At 36.4% G+C, this 18,960-nt stretch overlaps 1 protein-coding gene across 2 annotated transcripts in view; it reads right to left on the bottom strand.

Annotated features, from left to right (window-relative positions):
• CSN6 (COP9 signalosome subunit 6) overlaps positions 1–18,960 on the bottom strand; it is a 256,482-nt gene that overhangs the window by 180,651 nt on the left and 56,871 nt on the right. For both annotated transcript variants that reach the window (XM_090381728.1, XM_090381726.1), the window contains exon 3: positions 18,114–18,202. In XM_090381728.1, the coding sequence (XP_090237854.1) occupies positions 18,114–18,202 (89 nt within the window). The remainder of the gene's footprint in view (positions 1–18,113; positions 18,203–18,960) is intronic.

Below are 18,960 nucleotides of genomic sequence, written 5' to 3'. Positions count from 1 at the left end.
TATCTGTTTCTGTTTGTTATATCTAGATCTATAGATTTGCCGGAAGCTTACTGGCAGAATAAGTAAAAAGTACATACAAATCATAGCCAACCATATTCTATACATAAAGTGGGAGAAGGAAAAGGTGTTATAAGAGAATGCTAAAATTAGGCAAAATAAATTGCAGAAACTGGATAACAATACCACTCCAATCTCCTTTGAGTACTCTAATAATCATGGGATAAAAAAATTAGAGAAAGCAAAAGGCATAAAAAGCAAGAGCTATAGTATAGTACTAATAGTAAAGGTAAAAAAAAAAAAAAAGGTAAACTGTAGCCATTATTAATCCACTGCAGGAGCCTCCTCAACGATTCAGATTGAAGGTAATGGACCATAATCTACCATGCTCATCCAGTGCGGGCTGGCAGATTGACCATATTTAGCAGTCAGGGGCTTGAACCTCAGTCTACTGCACTCCCGCTCCTGACCACTCGGCTATGGAGACCTTAGTATTAGTAGTAGTTACACACAACTGCCTATCTCATAAAATGGAGTCCTGGTAAATCAGTAAAGAAAAGCAAATAGAATAAAATAAAGAACCCTAGATAATATGTGTATAAAATAGTAGTAGACAGAAAAACAGAAATAATAAATAGAAGTTGAAAATTAACAGTATTAAATTTTAAAGTGCATTTAACTAATTGATACTAGGGAATAACTACCATGAAGTGTTAATAGAGTGTGACTAGTAAATCGAGTAATACATCTAAATGGCAATCTATAAACATGAACTGAGAATGAAAAAATTAAACTTTTAGGCATGCACAGCAAGTAACAGATGTGAAATTCTAACAGCATGGCATAATGCTATAGCGAAACTAAAAACTAAAACAGCCACAAATTTGAGGAGATAGTCAAACACTAATATCGAACACAAATCAGAGCACCTGAAAATTAAAATAAGATAAAATCAAAATCTAATTCACAGCTAGTAAGACTAAGAAACAACAAATGTAGATATAAAGAAGAAAACCTGGCATATATCATCACTACAATACTATTCATGATGGAGCAAGAATTTAGAATGGAAGATCTAAATATACTGTACATAACACTTGGCACAATAAAGTTTTTTTATACATCTTAAAACCAACTTGAAACTCTATGATCACATCATCAGCCATTTTCAATCCACTGCAGGATGAAGGCCTCTCCAGCAACTTTCCAGTTCCTTCTGTTTTGTGCAATGGCCATCCATTTGCTACACACAAACTCATAAATTTCATCTGTCCATCTCCATTGTTGTCTTCCAGGTTTTCTTCTAGCCCCTCTTGGGTACCATTCTGTTATTTTCTTAGTCCATCTGTCCTCATGTCTTTGAGTTCCCAACACCATTCTATCTCATTAGTTTTGATAAGAATGTCCTATACTTGAGTTTGCTGTCTAACCTACGTGGTTCTCTTCTTATCTAACAGTCTCATTCCCAATGTAATTCACTCCATTCTTTGCTGTGTAGTTCTCAGCTTCTCTTCTATTATTTTGGTGAGTGCCCAAGTTTCACTTCCATAAATCATGGTGGGAAGATACATTGGTTCATTATTTTATGAAATTGGGATATTGAGAAGCAATATCCCAATTTCACACAAATTGGGATATTGCTTCTCAGTATGTGATTATATTTCCTGATGCTATCCATCCAAAATTTATTTTTCTCTTGACTTCCAGCCATTTACCATTATTACAGCTAATGACCTGTCCCAAATAAGTATATGAATCCATCTTTTCAATTACTGCTCTTTCAATGATTATATCCCTTTCTGTGGCATACTCATTCATCATTACTTTTGTTTTTGTTTTGTTTTAGCCATATTCATCTTTAGTCTGAAATCCTTACTAATTCTACATAACTGATTAAGATTTTCCTCTAATTCTTTGGGATCATGGCTTACGATAACACGTCATCTGCAAATTGTAAATGGTTAGGTACTCTCCATTCATAATGACTCCTTTCTGCGACCAGTCTAATCTTCTGAAAGCTTCCTCAAGGAGAGCAGTAAACAACTTCGGAGATATGTCTCCTTGTCAAACTCCTTTCTCAATTTTAAATTTGCTACTGCCTTTGTCTAGTCTAATAAAGGAGGTAGCGTTCTCATATATTTCCTTCAAAATCATAATGTATTGGGTGTCTATGCTTTGTCTTTCCATTGCCCGAAACGTTGCTGTATGGAATCAAATGTCTTTTCATATCCAGAAATGCCAGGCATAATGGTGTTTTATATTCATTTGCTTTCTCCATCAGCTGTGATATTATGTGAAGGTGAGCCATAGTTAAGAATCCTGTCCTAAAGCCAGCTTGCTCTTTCCATTTATTCTTATCAAGTATCCTTTCTAATCTGTTAGTAATGACCATTGTGAACAACTTGTAGATGTGGGATAACAAGCTAATTGGTCTATAATTTCCAATTTCTGATTTATCTCCTTTCTTATTCAGCAAAACTATGATTGTGTTCTTGCACTCCTTAGGCATCATGCATTTTCTAATGCATTTTGTCAAGATTCTTGCAGTTTGTGTCATGTCTCTTCCTCTCAATTTTAACAACTACAGTAACTTCATCTTCTCCCAGGGCTTTCTAATTCTTCATTTTCTTCAAAACATGTTCTACCTCATCAGGAAGGAAATCAGTATACTCAATTTTGTCCTTGTTAGTTTGCTCTTCATTTGTCATCTTTGGTTCATCATGAAAACAAGTGTTTCTTGACTAATTTTTTCTTCTTTGGATTTCTTTTTACCTGTTTCTTGGGCTTTATTACTTTCAGAAAGTTGTAGTATTCCTCATCGATATCTTGGCCCTGAACAGTCTGCAGAAACTCAAACTTGTTTTTAAGTTCCGTATTATTTACTCGAGTCAGTTTTTTCCTTTCTTTTCTTACATGTATATCAATTGTGCATCTTACCATTCTGTGATCACTTCCAACATTTACCTTGTTCAGGATGGTAACATTATTCATGAGATATCTTCTGTTAGTGAGGATGAAGTAGATTTCATTAGTTGTTAATCCATTTTGGCTCTTCCGTGTCTAGTTTCTGTTCACCCTTTTCCTCAAAAATGTTTTCATTACTGACAATCCTCGAGATTCTGCAAATTCCACAAGTCTTTCACCTCTTTCATTTCTTTCACCAATTCCAAAATTCACTATAGTTCCCTTTTCTGATCACATATAACAATAACAAAATTAAAAAAAAAAAAAAAATCTCAAAAGAGAAATCAAATGAAAATTCAAATATATGTCCTTAGTAAGGTGATAAAAGGAAAAGCAAAACCAAGCATAACTTAAAACCAAGGGAATTCCTAAGTTAGAAATAAATTTGAAAGTGTCTAGTATTCTGCCCAGACATGATAGGAGGGAGTACATGATGAGAGCCATGTTAATCAATTCAGCCCTGGAGAGACTGCGCAAGGCTTGCAGTTTTCAGAATTTTTATTTCCCAATAAACTGGAAAGTGCAGATCGTTTTTATTGTTTTAAGGCAGTGATCTCCAGAAATGTGTTTTAGAAAAATATCACAAAGGTGTTCAAAATTGATTCTTATAGCATTAGTAGAGGCATATGATGCAAGAAAGCAAGCTTATGCAGCATCAGCCAAAAAAAAAAAACCCACCTCCATTTCACCCTTCCGTTCGTTAAAAATACCTGTCCAACTGAGCCTTAAATTTATTTAGGCTATCAACTTCCACAACAAGGGCTGGAAGTCTGTTCCACCCCAACTACCCGCTGGCTAAAGGCAAATTTCCGCACATCTATCCTACATCTATCTTTCCTCAATCTGAATTTATGCCCTCTCAGGTGATTATTTGAGCAAGAGGAAGAATCCCATCGGCATTGAGCATGCTCAAACCATTCAAAGCTTTATATACCTCTATCAGATCACCTCGCCGGTGCCTAGTCTCCAGACACTGTAATTTGCAAAACTTAAGCCTTTCTTCGTAAGAGCAACCCTTTGTTTCATATGATAACGATGAAGTGTTGTGCAATTTCCATTATAAAAATGACCTTTTAGAGAGATAAATAGCTTAGTTATACAGCGAAAATTTCAACTTCCGAGGTCTTGGAACAAATTACCAAAAAAAAAAAAAAAAAAAAAGTGTTATTATTAGGTTCACGTTACGATATTTTCATGATACCTCCATTTATTCCTACGGGATGCAAAATATGTTTCCACGATTTTTTTTAAGTTTGCACCGGCCGAAAAAAACTTATGTAAAGTCGAATTTCCGTTAAGTCGAGTATTACATAAGCTGGGGAGTGGCTGTACAATAAACAATAATTCATAATGTGAACTTGAATAAATGTATTAGTTATTAATTATAGTTATGTGCTGGAGAGTTTGGTCTTTTCCTCTTCACAGCTGACCAAGAGTCTTGAAGAGAACCACTCTACACATTCGTTGGCACCAAAGTGACGTAACAGGGCTTACCACCAAGAAGGTGTGCATGAGTGGATTTTAGGGAGACAGGCTAGCCAGACTTTTTTGAAATCTTCTAAAATAGAAAGATATTGGATCCATCAGTGTTTTAGACTGGGTGTCTGATAACACACAGAATGCCTGTTCCCCTCTAAGCCCCCTATTTATTAATTATAAAATCGGGAATCAATTACTTATAATTTTGTACTATGCCTCCCTATTGGCGTGAGTTTTGATGTTAAGTAAGTGCCAGAGGAGTGGTTTAGCATTTAGTGTTACAAGTTACAGCCAGTCTCATTCTGTTGTTTGGGGGAGTGCACTGAGCAGCACATGATATGCAGTAGAGTTTAAGAATAAAAGCGCTTTCGGGGATTGAAGGTGCCGATTTTTCTTAATTCGATTTTTCCATTACGTAGAAAGTTTTATTTTTAATATATTTAATGCAGAAATAATGAGGCTAAATAAAAAATAGAGAGATTAAGAATGCAATTTTATTAACTGCACATAAAAACCATAAGCATCCTGTAATATGTAAACATAAAAAAAAACATAAAAATGCTTTAATATAAAAACATAAATGTATTTTAGTACATAAACATAAAAAATTTTAAAAATTTTCAATTCTAGCTGATCCCCTTCAAATATGTCTGCTTTAGATGTAGAGGCTGCCATTTCTTCTAATGCTTCATCTGTAGTAGAGGGTACACTTTCTTGATGGTTTTCTTTAGGAATAGTAACTGCTTTTTTCAAAAATTTTCTTATATCACTTTGTTTCATTGATGCTCTTTTTTCTTTTTCTTTTTCGTTATCATGGTGTTTCGCAGCATGTGTACTTGAATTACTTCTTCCATGGTAAAGCTTGGATTTTGTTCAAAAAAAAAGAATATTTTCCATGCTTGATTCTGCAACAGCCAAAGTTATCTTTTCAGTTGTGTGACCTCTTCTTCTGAATAAAGTGCATAATCTAGTTTCTCAGGAGGAATGACACCATCAATGATTTCTTGATCTGAGAATGACTATGATAATTCAACCTCATTATCAAAAGTGAGCCATGCATCAATATTTCCAACTTCAAGGTTACGTAAAGGATTTTCTGTTGTTGTGGACTGAACTGTTTGCATTGTTTCTTCAATACTGCTTCCTTGACCTTACATTAAAACCGTCATTGTCATCTTCATCAGATGGTAAATCGGCAGATGTGACACTTGGCCATAATTTCCTCCAAGCTCTCACAAGAGTGATGGGTTTCACAATATTCCAAGCAATTGCTATAGAATATACTTATATACTTTTTTTAGAAATAAACAAGCCGTTACCATCTATTCAGTCAAGTAGGATTTTTTCTTTACCAATTCTCTTTATGCAAATAAATTACGAAATGATACGTTAAAACAAGATTACATAATTTAAAACTCATAATGTGTTCCTCGCTGTTGACATATGGGCAGTCCAACATGCCAGAACCACAGTGGTGAATCCCAACCTGACCCAAGAAATATCAAACCCCCATGCAACCTTTAGTAAATGAAGACATATTTTCATAAATGCAAATTTGAAATACGATTTGAAAAAAACTATTAAAATGAGATAAAAGTACGATAAAACAATGAATTTAAAATCCACTAAAAATTTTTTTAAATTCATCATTTTATCGTACTTTTATCTCATTTTAATAGTATTTAATTCGTATTTCAAATTCGCATTTATGACAAAATGTCTTCCTTCGCTAAAGGTTGCATGGGGGGTTTGATATTTCTGTGGTTGGGTTGGGGTTTACCACTGTGATCCTGGTGTGTTGGACTGCCCGTGTGTCAATAGTGAGGAACACATTATGAGTTTTAAATTATTTTAAATTATGTATTCTTGTTTTAATGTATCATTTTGTAATTTATTTGCATACAGAGAATTGGTAAAGAAGAAATCCTACTGACTGAATAAAAGGTAACTCCCTGTTTATTTCTAAAATATTAATAGAACGTAGGAAAAATTGAGCATATGTAAGCCCTCATTTATGTAGTATAGAATATACTGCATCTTTAATTGCAAAGCCCTGTTGAAAGCTGAGTTTGTTTGTTTGTTATTTGGTTTTTAGGAGCATTAGCAACTAAGGCCATATTGCTCCGGGAATATGCGGTGGTCATTCCCTGACCTTTCCGCATCCTCCATATTTGGTTGTGATGGGATCGAACCCCGGTCTAATCAAGAAGCGTGTGATACGCACTGCTGCTCCTTCCCACCTGGCTACGGAGGCGCCAATTGGAAGTTGAGAATGGAGATATCCTTGCTAATCATTTGTTTCATAAAATAACCTCTGTAATGGCATTGAAAATTTTGGATAACTCCTTGATCCATGGGCTGAATGAGAGAAGTGTCATTGGATGGTAAAATAAGTTTCTGATTGTGAAAAAAATATTTCCATAATCAGAAACTAATTTGGATTCATGAAGATGGGTTCTACGGTTATCAAAAACGAACACAGATTTAGAAATTGGACTCTTTTCCATATCACTTAAATTCTTTCGAACTGCTAGAACGAATTCATCAGTGAACCAATCTTGAAAAATTGCCTTATCCATCCAAGCATTTTTTTTGGGCCTTGTTAGTCACTGAAAAATGCATAATTTCCTTCAAGGTTCATGGACGATGGTATTTACCAATTACTAAAGGCTTAATTCTGTGTTTGCCGGATGCATTTACACACATAAGAGCTGTCACTCTTTCTTTATTTTGCTTAAAACCACTTGTATTTTTTCTTTGCAACTTGCCAAAGTTGCAAAGATGGCATAGCCTTCTTTTTACCACTTTCTACAATCTCAATGCTTCAACACAGATTCAGCAAACTTTATATGGAGTCCATTGTTTACCTTGGTCACTGAGCTTCACTCCAAAATAAGCACAAATACACATTTTTTACAAATTCTGTAATATCTTGTCTTTGCTTGAGGACTATAAAATAAGTTTGGATTGTTCAAACTTGCATGAAGACATTTTACTTACTTTTCAGCACAAGTCTGACACGATAACCTCAAAAATAAACTGAGCGCATCCTGATAAACACTGCTGTATGGAGCTCTCAAGGTCAAGAAACAAATGAGTGATGGCAGCGTTGCCAGCACCTGAAGATTTAGTTTACAAATTACCAGCATTTACAACTAACTTAATACATTCAATAATACAACTGATGATATCAACTTAAGTGATTTGTGAAAAAACAGTACATGGTAGAAAATATGAATAACATTTATGAAATCAGTGTAAAAAACTGAGTTAAAAAAACCTATTAGTTTACAAAAATCAAAAACCATGCAGAATGGTGTTATCTTTATCAACTGATAAAGATGAACAGCAATCCTACCAAAGATTATCTTCGCTAACTGGTAAAAATGATCAATCACAATCCATCCAAAAATTTACTTCTGGACTTCATTTCTGGACTCTTCAGCTGAAGAATCCAGAAATGAAGAGTTGTTATCCAAATCTAAAACTGATGATCAATTATTGGAAGATGGACAGAATGACGTAGGATTGAATCTAACTGATAAAGATGAACAATTCGACCAACATTTATGTTTGCTTACTGGTAAAGACAAAATCACAATCAATCCAAAGATTTACTTCTTCAGCCAAAGAGTTGAGACAAAAAAGAACCATTATCTAAATCTAGAACTGAAGAGCAATTAATGGAAGTGGACAACGGGCAGACTGATATAGGATCAGATCTAGCTACATGGCCAATAATAATTACTGATGCAATGTGAATAATTATTGTTAAAAAAAGTCCTTCAAAACTAGATTCTACATTTGAATATCCATTTAAAGAAACGCATCAATTTATGCAATCCAGTACGATAAAAAAAATGAAATATATATTAATAGATCGTCGTTAGTGTATTCACAGATTGAACATGCAATTGGATTGGGTTGTGAAACAGATTATGTTCCAGTACAACTATTGATATGTTTTGATAATCGAGAGCTATTAAGTGCTCGATAATTCCTATATTCTATTATATTATAAATCAACAGGGATTACCTTTATTTTAGATATAGGAAGCTTCTTTTCCAACTCACTAATACTTCTTGAGGATGGCGATATCAATTTTGCAAAACAGGTGGGACATCTTCCCCACTGTCAGAACCATAGTGTTTAGACCGTGCAGTCTCAACAATCGTTGATTGGTTCTGACAGTGGGGAAGGTGTCCCACCTGTTTTGCAAAATTGATATCGCCATCCTCAAGAAGTATTAGCGAGTTGGAAAAGAAGCTTCCTATATCTAAAATAAAGGTAATCCCTGTTGATTTATAACAATTGATATGATACAGCCACATAGACTAAATTCAGAAATTCTACATTGCCAAACTGTGTTGGAATGTTCAGTAACAATCATTAATTTCCTAGCCAAATGGACTGCCTCACATTCCATGGATCATTGGACATTTTATACACTGGTGTGCAAAACTTAAAAAAAACCATCACTATTTCTAAAGGTTACAACCACAAAATCAAACAAAACAGCCTGTGGCAATTTGTATAACTGTGGCCATTCAGTAGAAAGCAGATGCACATGCAAAAATTTGAATTGAGATGAGAGGGCTCACATAAACAGATCAAAGCAGCAGTTATGTGCAAATTACTGAATGGTGAGCACGTCTGTTACAGGCATTTGATTGGTTTCATACAGTGCTACAGACAACGAAATAGCCAGTAGACAGCATCTTGATGACTTTACCCATGGTGGAATAATTGGGAAGCTCAAGGGAGGTCGAAGTGCGAGGAATGTGGGTGCAGAGTTCGGTTTCGCCCATAGCATCGTCTAACGTGCATGGTCGGTCTTCAGAACGACAGGTACAGCTGTTCAAAGGATCAGTGGTGGCTGTCCAATGATGACCGCTATATACGCCTACAGGCCAAGAGGAACCGACACCAGACAGTGGGATCAATTGCAAACCAGCTACACAGGATGCAGGATATCATGGTTTACTGTGGCCAGGCGACTCCACAAAGGTGGACTGTTTGCCCAATGGCCAGTACGTTGTGTCCCTTTAACATCTGCCTATTGGAGTTGTTATTTGGGTTTTTAGGAGCATTAGCAACTAAGGCCATATTGCTCCAGGGATATGCGGTGGTCATTCCCTGACCTTTCCGCATCCTCCGTATTTGGTGGTCATGGGCTCGAACCCCGATCTAACCAAAAAGCGTGTGCTATGCACTGCTGCTCCTGCCCACCTGGCTACGGAGGCGCCGCCCATCGGAGACACCGTTTACAGTGGTGCATCGAACACAAGGACTAGACAGCAGTGCAATGGGGGAAGGTACTCTTTACTGATAAGAGTAGATTAGTCTCAGCAGCGATTTTGGATGTCAGCTAATACAGCAGAGGTTGGCACATGGTATCACCTCGCAAACATCACTCAAAGGGATTGATATGGCGGTCGAGGTGTTCTCGTCTGGGGAGGCATTATCTTGAATGGACATACACAACTCCAGATACTGGAAGGCAGTATTGTAACCGGTGCACGCTCCTGTACTGCGGTAATCCTTCCCCGTGTGTGTCTGTTCCAAGGTGCCATTGGTCCTGAGTTCGTGTTTATGAATGATAACGCCACACCCATCGCACTGCAGCTGTTGATATACTTTTGGAAAGTGAGGCCATTGTTTGTATGGATTGGCCTGCCAGTTCCCCCCCCAATCTAAATCCCATCAAACACATATGGGACGCTCTGGGGAGACACCTAGCGGCATGTCCACACCCACCAGAAAATGTTCACCAGCTGAAGATGGTGCTGACAGAGGAATGGAAGATGTTATCGCAAGAATTTATCAACAGTGTTGTTCTAAGTATGGATAGGCAGTGCAAAGCCTGCATCGACATTAGGGATGGCCATATCTCCTACTGAGAACCACCTCTTCCCTTTGTTCCATCTTTGGCAGTGATGCATCTATATCATGGCAGCCAGTGCTATGTTGCCATTTTTGAATAAAGTCCCTCTGTACCGTTTTGTTTCTGTTGTTGTGTCGGTGTTGTTCCCTTCATCATTTCTGTACCTCATGAGGTTCCTTTGATATGCTTTTCCCATATCCAGGCCACTCCTATGAGAAGCTACGGGTGAAAACCTGACTGGTTCTTAAGTTTTGCACACCAGTGTATATGATAACAATGGAAATTTCTTGAAACCAGTTGATTTACTGGGAAAATTTGAGTGCTATGGCTGAGCATGTAAGATGAAGAAATTCGCACCGATTATTTGGATAAAAATACCAAAAAATGAGAAAATAAAATTAATTTCTAATGAAATGCACAATAAAATTTTATCGGATTTGAAACATGCCAAATATTATTCAATTCTAGTTGATTATACTCAAAATCTGAGCGAAATCAAGAAATATCAATAACAGTACGATTTGTGAAAATTTAATGAAAATGCAGAAGTGAAAATTTGTGAACACTTTCTAGAATTTATACCAGTGAACTAAACTACTGGGAAAGCTCTCCCAGATATAATTATACAAAGATTAGAACATTATGGAATACCCTTAGAAAATTTGTGCAGCCAAAGATACAATAACAGCTCAAACATGCATGAACAACATGCAGTTGCACAGCAAAGAATATCGAATTTAAATAATTAAGCTTTTTTCATTCCTTGCCATGCACATTCACTCAATCTGGTTGTCAGTAATGCCTCCAAATCATCTAAGGATGCTGCTTCATATTTTACACAGTGCAAGCCATTTACAACTTTTTTAGTTTTTCATTGGGCAGTCTTGAACAAAAACTCACACCTCTAAGTCAAAATAGATGGCAAAGCAGGATAAATGCAATTAGACCATAAAGAAGCATCTTGAACAAAAACTCACACCTCTAAGTCAAAATAGATGGCAAAGCAGGATAAATGCAAATAGACGATTCTGATATTCACCAGGAGAGATTTACGATGCACTATTTGAAGTAAGCCAGGACTCATCATATGATCCTTCATTTCAAAAAAGAAGCCTCAGAAAATTAAACAGTTTCAATTTTCATGTTGCACAGTTTGGAATAATATTTTAAATCAAATTAATTTGACCAGCTGTGCAGAACATAACAGCAGACATGTCCAAGGGAAAAAACAGATTTTGAATAAAATGGAATATTTAAAAAAATATTATTCAGATGAGCGATTTGAAGAAACTCTTAAAGAAGCAACAACAATAGTTGTTGATCTCAATTTTGAACAACCAACAATCTCAACAATAGCGGAGGATCTCAATTTTGAACATCCAACATTTATACCTCAACAATTCATTCATCCTTGAAAAAAAGGCGCCTCCGTAGCCAGGTGGGAAGGAGCAGCAGTGCGTAGCACACGCTTCTTGATTAGACCGGGTTCGAGCCCGTCACCACCAAATATGGAGGATGCGGAAAGGTCAGTGAAAGACCACCGCATATCCCGGAGCAATATGGCCTTAGTTGCTAATGCTCCTAAAAACCAAATAACACACAAACAAACCTTGGAAAAAAAATAAGACAATTCTCTTATGATCCTATTCTCATGATGATCCTATTCTCGATCCAAAAGAAAGATTTAAAGTTGAGTCTTTGTATTTTATACTAATGTAGTGTTCTCTGCGAATACCACCACACACCTCCTGGGTGGTGGTATTCACTGAGAATAAATAACATTACTCTTCTCCAGTGGTAAAGCATTGCTTATTACAGGTAGTGCAATATCAGGGCAACTCATTGTGAAGGCATTCACAATAGAAGATATAAAAAATGATGCCATTTCACCTACTTTGGTGATTTACTACAAACTAAAATGATGCTAGGCACTAACTTGGATTACCAAAATATTTATATTGTTTTATATTTTGTTAATATAAAAATAAAGAATTCCTATATTAAAAAACATATTAAGTGGAAAAACGTCATTATAATAATACACCGTGTATTCTTTATCACATAATTTTTATGCAGGAAAGCTTTTTGCCCATGAAACTTCTTACACAGAAAAATAATACATTGCAATATATAGAATTGAAATTGGGAATCAAGAAACAAAATCCAGTAAAGGGAAAAACTTCTTATGCGAGAATTTCTTATCCAGGTTCTATTATTGTCAAGTTTGCAAATGATACAAAGGTTGGCAGGGTGATTTATGACAGGAATCAAGGCACACTATTGCAGCAAGACCTAGTAAGAGTTAAGATGTAGAAAAATTGGGTAGGTGGACTAGGAATCAGCAATTCAGATTTAATATTGGTAAATGGAAGGTACTGCATATGGACAGCAGTAATCCAAGAATAACATACAAATTAGGTTTGTAGCCTCTCAGGCTGGTGGAGAAAGAAAAACATGAAGTTTTCTGAGATGATGCAGTTCCCTGAGCACTGCAGACAGGCTGCTAGAACAGCTCATGGGGTTCTGTCAATATATGAGAACTTTGCCAGCAGCAACAAGGAGTTGATTATCCAGTGTATAAGGCAATAGTTAGGCCGCATCTTGAGTGCTCATACAGGTCTGGAAGCTTCATTTTATGAAAGATATTAATCTCTTGGAATGGATGCAGAGAAGAGCCAAAGGGGTACTCTGGTTGCTCTTCTTCTTCTGGTTGCCAGAATGTTTTAGCAAATTGCTTTGCTAAAACATTCAGGCACTTGTGAAGAGACTTGAATAAAGTGTTTAAGGCTTTAAATGGATTGAATACTCTTAATAATGGTGATGGTAGTATGACTTTTTTAGACAACACACACAAGGAGATAGAGTCAAAATTGAAAAGGATGGCTGCAGGATAGATGTGCAAAAATTTACTTTCAGCCAAAGAGTAACTGACTGTTGGAACAAACTACCTTCTAGTGCTGTGAAAGTATAAGTGGATAGTTTGAATGAATTTAAGAAGAATTATGCATATTTTTAGAAGATATGGAGACATGAAGCAGGCAATGTTTTATTTTTTTTTTCTGATGCTGTATAAACTTGCTTTCTTGCATCACTTGCCAATACTAATAATAAAGCAAGAGAAGGCCAAAGTGCATAATAATAGCCAGACTCTTTGTGAGTGTTGAAATTGCAACTTAAAAGCAAAATAATGGCTACATAAAAGTTTACTTAAGATAGTAAATGACGAAAAGGTTGTGACATTGGCCAAGAAATACAGCATATTCGACAAATTAAAGAAAATTCTTAGAAAATTAAAAGTTCAGTTATCTGTTCCACACCATTGGCTGCAAAAAGCACTACAAAAGTGAAAAATCCTATCATAGAAGAAGAAACTGGTCCACCCAATCAAGATATCTTTCAGGCCAGTAAGGATTGGTTTGAAAATTAAAAAAAAACGCCAGTCTTCACAATCTACAATTAGGGGGCAAAGCAGCCAGTGCAGATACGGAAGCTGCTTCTTTGTATCCGAAAACTTTAAAAGATGTTATTGTGACTGAAGGCTATCTAGCAAGTCAAGTGTTTAATGCTGATGAGAACGGCTTATTTTGAAGCATATGTCAAGCCAAACATTCATTTCAAAAGAAGAGAAAACCTCCCCAGGTTTCAAAGCTGCAAAAGATAAGTTAACACTTTTGTTATGTGGCAATGCAGAAGTTGATTTTAAGTGTAAACTGCTTCTAATTTATACATCAGAAAATCCCAGAGCTTTTAAAGGAATATCAAAAAGCTCCTTACCAGTTCATTGGAAATCAAGCAAAAAAGCCTGGATGACATATAAAATCTTTGGGGATTGGTTTTTAAATTGCTTTTGCATCAAAACAAAAAGATTTGCCTGAAGAAGAACATAGCATTCAAAATCCAGGCTTTTTGACAATGTGCCCAGTCATCCTGCACATTTGTCTGATCTACACCCAAATGTGAAAGTTACCTTTCTTCCAGCTAATATAAGTTCATTAATTTAGCTGATGGACCAGGGTGTTATAGCTTCCTTTAAACTTTATTACCGAAGAAGATCTTTTTTACAGTGGTAGAAACTATTGATGGAATAGGCAGTCTTTCAATTCGAGATTATTAGCAGAATTATAACATTCTTGATGCTGTAAAAAATATTGAATTTACATGGAGTGAAGTTAAGAACTCAGCAATGAATGCAGTGTCGAAAAAGCTATGGCCACAAAGCTGCACTAAACAAGTCATGGTCGAAATTCCGGAGGTAGTTGAAGAACTGGAACCAGCAGATATCACACAGGTCCTTGAATCTCATAGAGAACAATTATCAGTAGACAATATTTTTTTGCAATGTGAAGAAGATGATGACAAAAATGATAAAAACAAAGAAGATGCACACAAAAATTTGACCGCGAAGAGACTAGTGGAGTTTTTAAAACTTGCAAATCAGCTTAGCCAAGAAGCTCTGAATATGGATCCTAATTTGGAGAGGAGTTTAATTTTTTGCAGAACTTTATCATTAGCTTTAGTTCCTTATGAAGAAATTTATAGAGAAAAACAGAGTGCTTCTAAGCAAACAATTTTAACTATTTTTTTTCAAAAAGTGCTGGATACTGTTGCAAGTTTATCACAGTAAAACAGTAAGGAAGAAGCAATGAATTTAGATTAAAATCTAGAGGTAAGGATTAGCAAGATTAATTTTATGAACATTTCTAATTTTTTTTTCTTTTTTTCTTAGTCATGAAGACAATTTTTTTTTCTTTTTTTCGTACCAAATGAAGACATTTTTTTTTTCTTTTTGACAATTTTTTCAATTTAATTTTTTTTTTGCACATTTTTTTTTATTATTATTTTTTTTATTGTACACAGGTATGGAACCCTCATTATGCCATAAACTACATTTCTCATTGAGCAGCGCTTTCCCAGAACTTAACCCCACACAAATCAGGGGATGACTGTATATGAAAAATTTTATTTATATAAACAGTAGTTTTCAGAATGTTACTTTATTTATATGTTTTAAATTTTAAAGTAAGAGTCTAATTAGTAAGAGTCTAACTCCTTAACAATTTTTAATTTTTCCTCTAAATTTAAATTTTTTTTTATTGTAGCTTTAATTGTAGCTTTCTTCATTTTAGAAACTAATTAAACATACACTTTATATAGACAAGAAATACTAAATCAGCAAAAGCAATGCTTACCAATTAAAACACTTTACGTTGCACAAACCAGAAAAAGATTCTATCTGAACAGCTAACATAGAATAACTGATGAAGAGGGTTCCTGAATTAGGAAGTTTTTTCAAAAATAACCAGACAAATACACCACCGTTTACTGCTGTTTGGTTATAAGAATCAGTTTTGAATGCCTTTGTGATATTTTTCTAAAGCACATTTCTGGAGGTCACGACCATAAAACAATAAAAACAACTTGCACTTTCTGGTTTATTGGGCTTTTCTGTTAGTGCAGTCTAATGGTTCAACTGTTGATGATCCTGCTCAGGTAGCTAACAAACTAAATGAATATTTTGCATCGACATTTACACATGAGGAGTTATTCAGCTAGGGGAATGCCAGAGGTGTATTCAACTCTGGCAGTAAGCTAGATAATCTTGTAATAACTGAGAGTAAAGTGGAAGAGAAATTGTTGAAGATAAACACCAGAAAGGCACCTGGGGTGGATGGGATCTGTCCAGTTATATTAAAGGAAGCAGCAAAGGAAGTAAGCAAACCCTTAGCCATAATTATGAGAGCTTCCTTGGACTTGGGGGAGGTACTCATAGACTGGAGATGTGCAAATGTGACCCCAATTCACAAAGGAGGATCAAAGGCTGACACAAGTAATTATAGACCTGTGAGTTTAACTTCTGTTCCAGGAAAATTAATGGAGGCACTGGTTAAAGAAGCACTACAGGATCATCTAGACAAGACTTCAGTTATAGTTCGGACACAGCATGGTTTTGTTAAGTGGAAGTCTTGCCTGACCAATTTGATTGGATACTATGATGCAGTCACAAAAGAACTGGATGCAAGGAATAACTCTGATATTATATACTTGGATCTTAGAAAGGCTTTTGATGCTGTTGCACATGGAAGACTGCTGCACAAATTGGAGCAGTGTGGCATTGGAGGCAAATTGCTGCTATGGATAAAGGGGTGGTTGAGAGGGAGAAGACAGAGAGTGGTAATCAATGGACACTGCTCATTGTGGACTAATGTTATTAGTGGAGTCCCTCAGGGTTCAGTGTTGGGTCCATTATTGTTTTCTGTATTTATAAATAATATTGATGATGGTATATCAAGCTTAATGTCCAAGTTTGCAGATGATACAAAGGTTGGCAGGGTTGTTAAGAACACTACTGATGCTATGCTGCTGCTGCAACAGGATCTGGAAAGGTTGAGCAGATGGGCTGAGAGGTGGCAAATGAAGTTTAACATTGACAAATGTAAAGTACAACATATGGGAAACAGCAACCGCAGAGCAACGTATCAACTCTGTGGTACTACACTGACAGTGGTAGAGAATGAAAAGGACCTGGGGGTAATTGTGCAGGCAGATATGAAGTTCTCTGCGAAGTGCAGACGGGCTGCAAGAGTAGCTCATGGTGTCTTATTATTATTATTATTATTATTAATATCCATATGATGCAAGGAAGCCTGAGGCTTATGCTGCACCAGGAAAAAAAAAAAAAAAAAGTTCCCGAGTAACCCTGAGAGAGAGAGAGAGAGAGAGAGAGAGAGAGAGAGAGAGAGAGAGAGAGAGTAAAAAGTAGAAGGGAATCACCAAGAAAGAGAAGAATGATGATATCCAGCTCAGGACCCTGGGTGTGCCAAGCCCATACTCACCAGATGTGAGCCGTCTTGTCAATGATATACAGGAATAAGGAGGTGATTATTCCCTTGTATAAGGCAATGGTCACGCCATACCTTGAGTACTGTTTATATGTCTGGAAATGATTCAAGAAGGATGTAGCGCTGCTGGAACTAGTACAGAGAAGGGCAACAAGATTAGTGAATGGAACAAAGGGGTACTCTTACGAAGAAAGGCTTAAGTTTTGCAAATTACAGTGTCTGGAGACTAGGCACCGGCGAGGTGATCTGATAGAGGTGTATAAAGCCTTGAATGGTTTGAGCATGCTCAATGCCGATGGGATTCTTCCTCTTGCTCAGAATAATCACCTGAGAGGGCATAAATTCAAATTGAGGAAAGACAGATGTAGGATGGATGTGCGAAAATTTGCCTTTAGCCAGCGGGTAGTTGGTTGGTGAAACAGATTTCCATCCCTTGTTGTGGAGGTTGATAGCCTAAATAAATTTAAGACTCAGCTAAACAGGTATTTCGAACGAACGGAGGGGTGAAGTGGAACTTTTTTTTTTTTTTTTTTTGCCGATGCTGCATAAGCTTGCTTTCTTGCATCATATGTCTCTACTAATGCTAATGCTAATTATAAATGGGTATTAAACTCGATCTTATTGCATTTGCAATAACACCGACAGCTGGAATTCTGTGGGATTTTACGTTATTACGGTGAAATGTGTTTCTCCTTCAATGAAATCTTCAATCATATAAAAAACAAATAAATTTTCAAAATCTGCTCTTCATTCCTATTTTTGAAGCTTTGTAAACAAAAATCACACAGTTAGCGAAACTCGCCGTGCAATCTAAAATTTTGGTAGTAAATATCTGATTGTGCAATAGCAAAACTGTGCAAATCAAGGGAATACTGTATTTAGTCTGTTGTTTTGTTTTTATTTTAATCCAAAAAAAAATTCATGATTAAGAATTTAAAATTATTATTACCTGTTTGTGAACTTTAATATCTGATTCACTAGGCACATCCCCAGTTGTGTACCAGCCTAAGAAGTCCAACTCACTGAAGACTTGTTTAACTGAAAGTATGAAAAAAATAATTTTATTACTTGAATATGTGAGACTGATAAATTCTCAGCTCACGACGATCGGATAGATCTCATTCTTTGTTCAATAAATAAAACCGATATTCAGGATATTAGGGCGAAATTATCGAAAAACAGTTTTCAATTAGAATTCGTAATATTCAAGTTAGGGAAAGCCAAACCGAAAGTATTAAAGAGAAGATGTGAGTGAGCCAATGAGAAGGCAAGAGCCCATGACTAACACAAACTTACTTTCGCTCTGAACAGGGGATCGTAACGGGGGTAGAAAGAGTCAGCGAGAACTTCGGCCCCGCGCTAACGATAATAAACAAAATAGAAGGTTTAGGTTGATAGCAAAACCAGGCTCACACCTGCCTGTGACGCAGACTTGGGCAACTAAAAGAACAGGACTCTGTCATATTTATGACTTTCCCCACTGTCATTGGGAGGGAGCGAAGAATTCCTCATTGTTGAGTAATCAACGAAGAAAAAAGTTAAAGAGGGAAAGTAGCGCTCAAGTCCGAGATATATACAGGAGGGCTGAGTCAGAAAAGAGAGGAGGAGGACGACGGCGTTCACGACAGAGAAGGAGACAGATTCGGACGGAGACAGAGACGGAGAGAGGACACCGAAGAGAGGAGAGTTGGCTCTTCGCAGATGAACACCTAGTCGAAAGATCGCAAGGGCAGCGAGAGACAAAGGCTGAGAAGGAGCAGATCGGCCACCAGAAAAGTCGCCCGGAACCCAGTAGA

The sequence above is a fragment of the Mastigoproctus giganteus genome, chromosome 9, assembly GCF_048544385.1.
Source record: "Mastigoproctus giganteus isolate SK-2022 chromosome 9, ASM4854438v1, whole genome shotgun sequence".
Taxonomy (NCBI): Eukaryota; Metazoa; Arthropoda; class Arachnida; order Uropygi; family Thelyphonidae; genus Mastigoproctus; species Mastigoproctus giganteus.
This window is presented reverse-complemented; position numbering and strand designations above follow the sequence as displayed.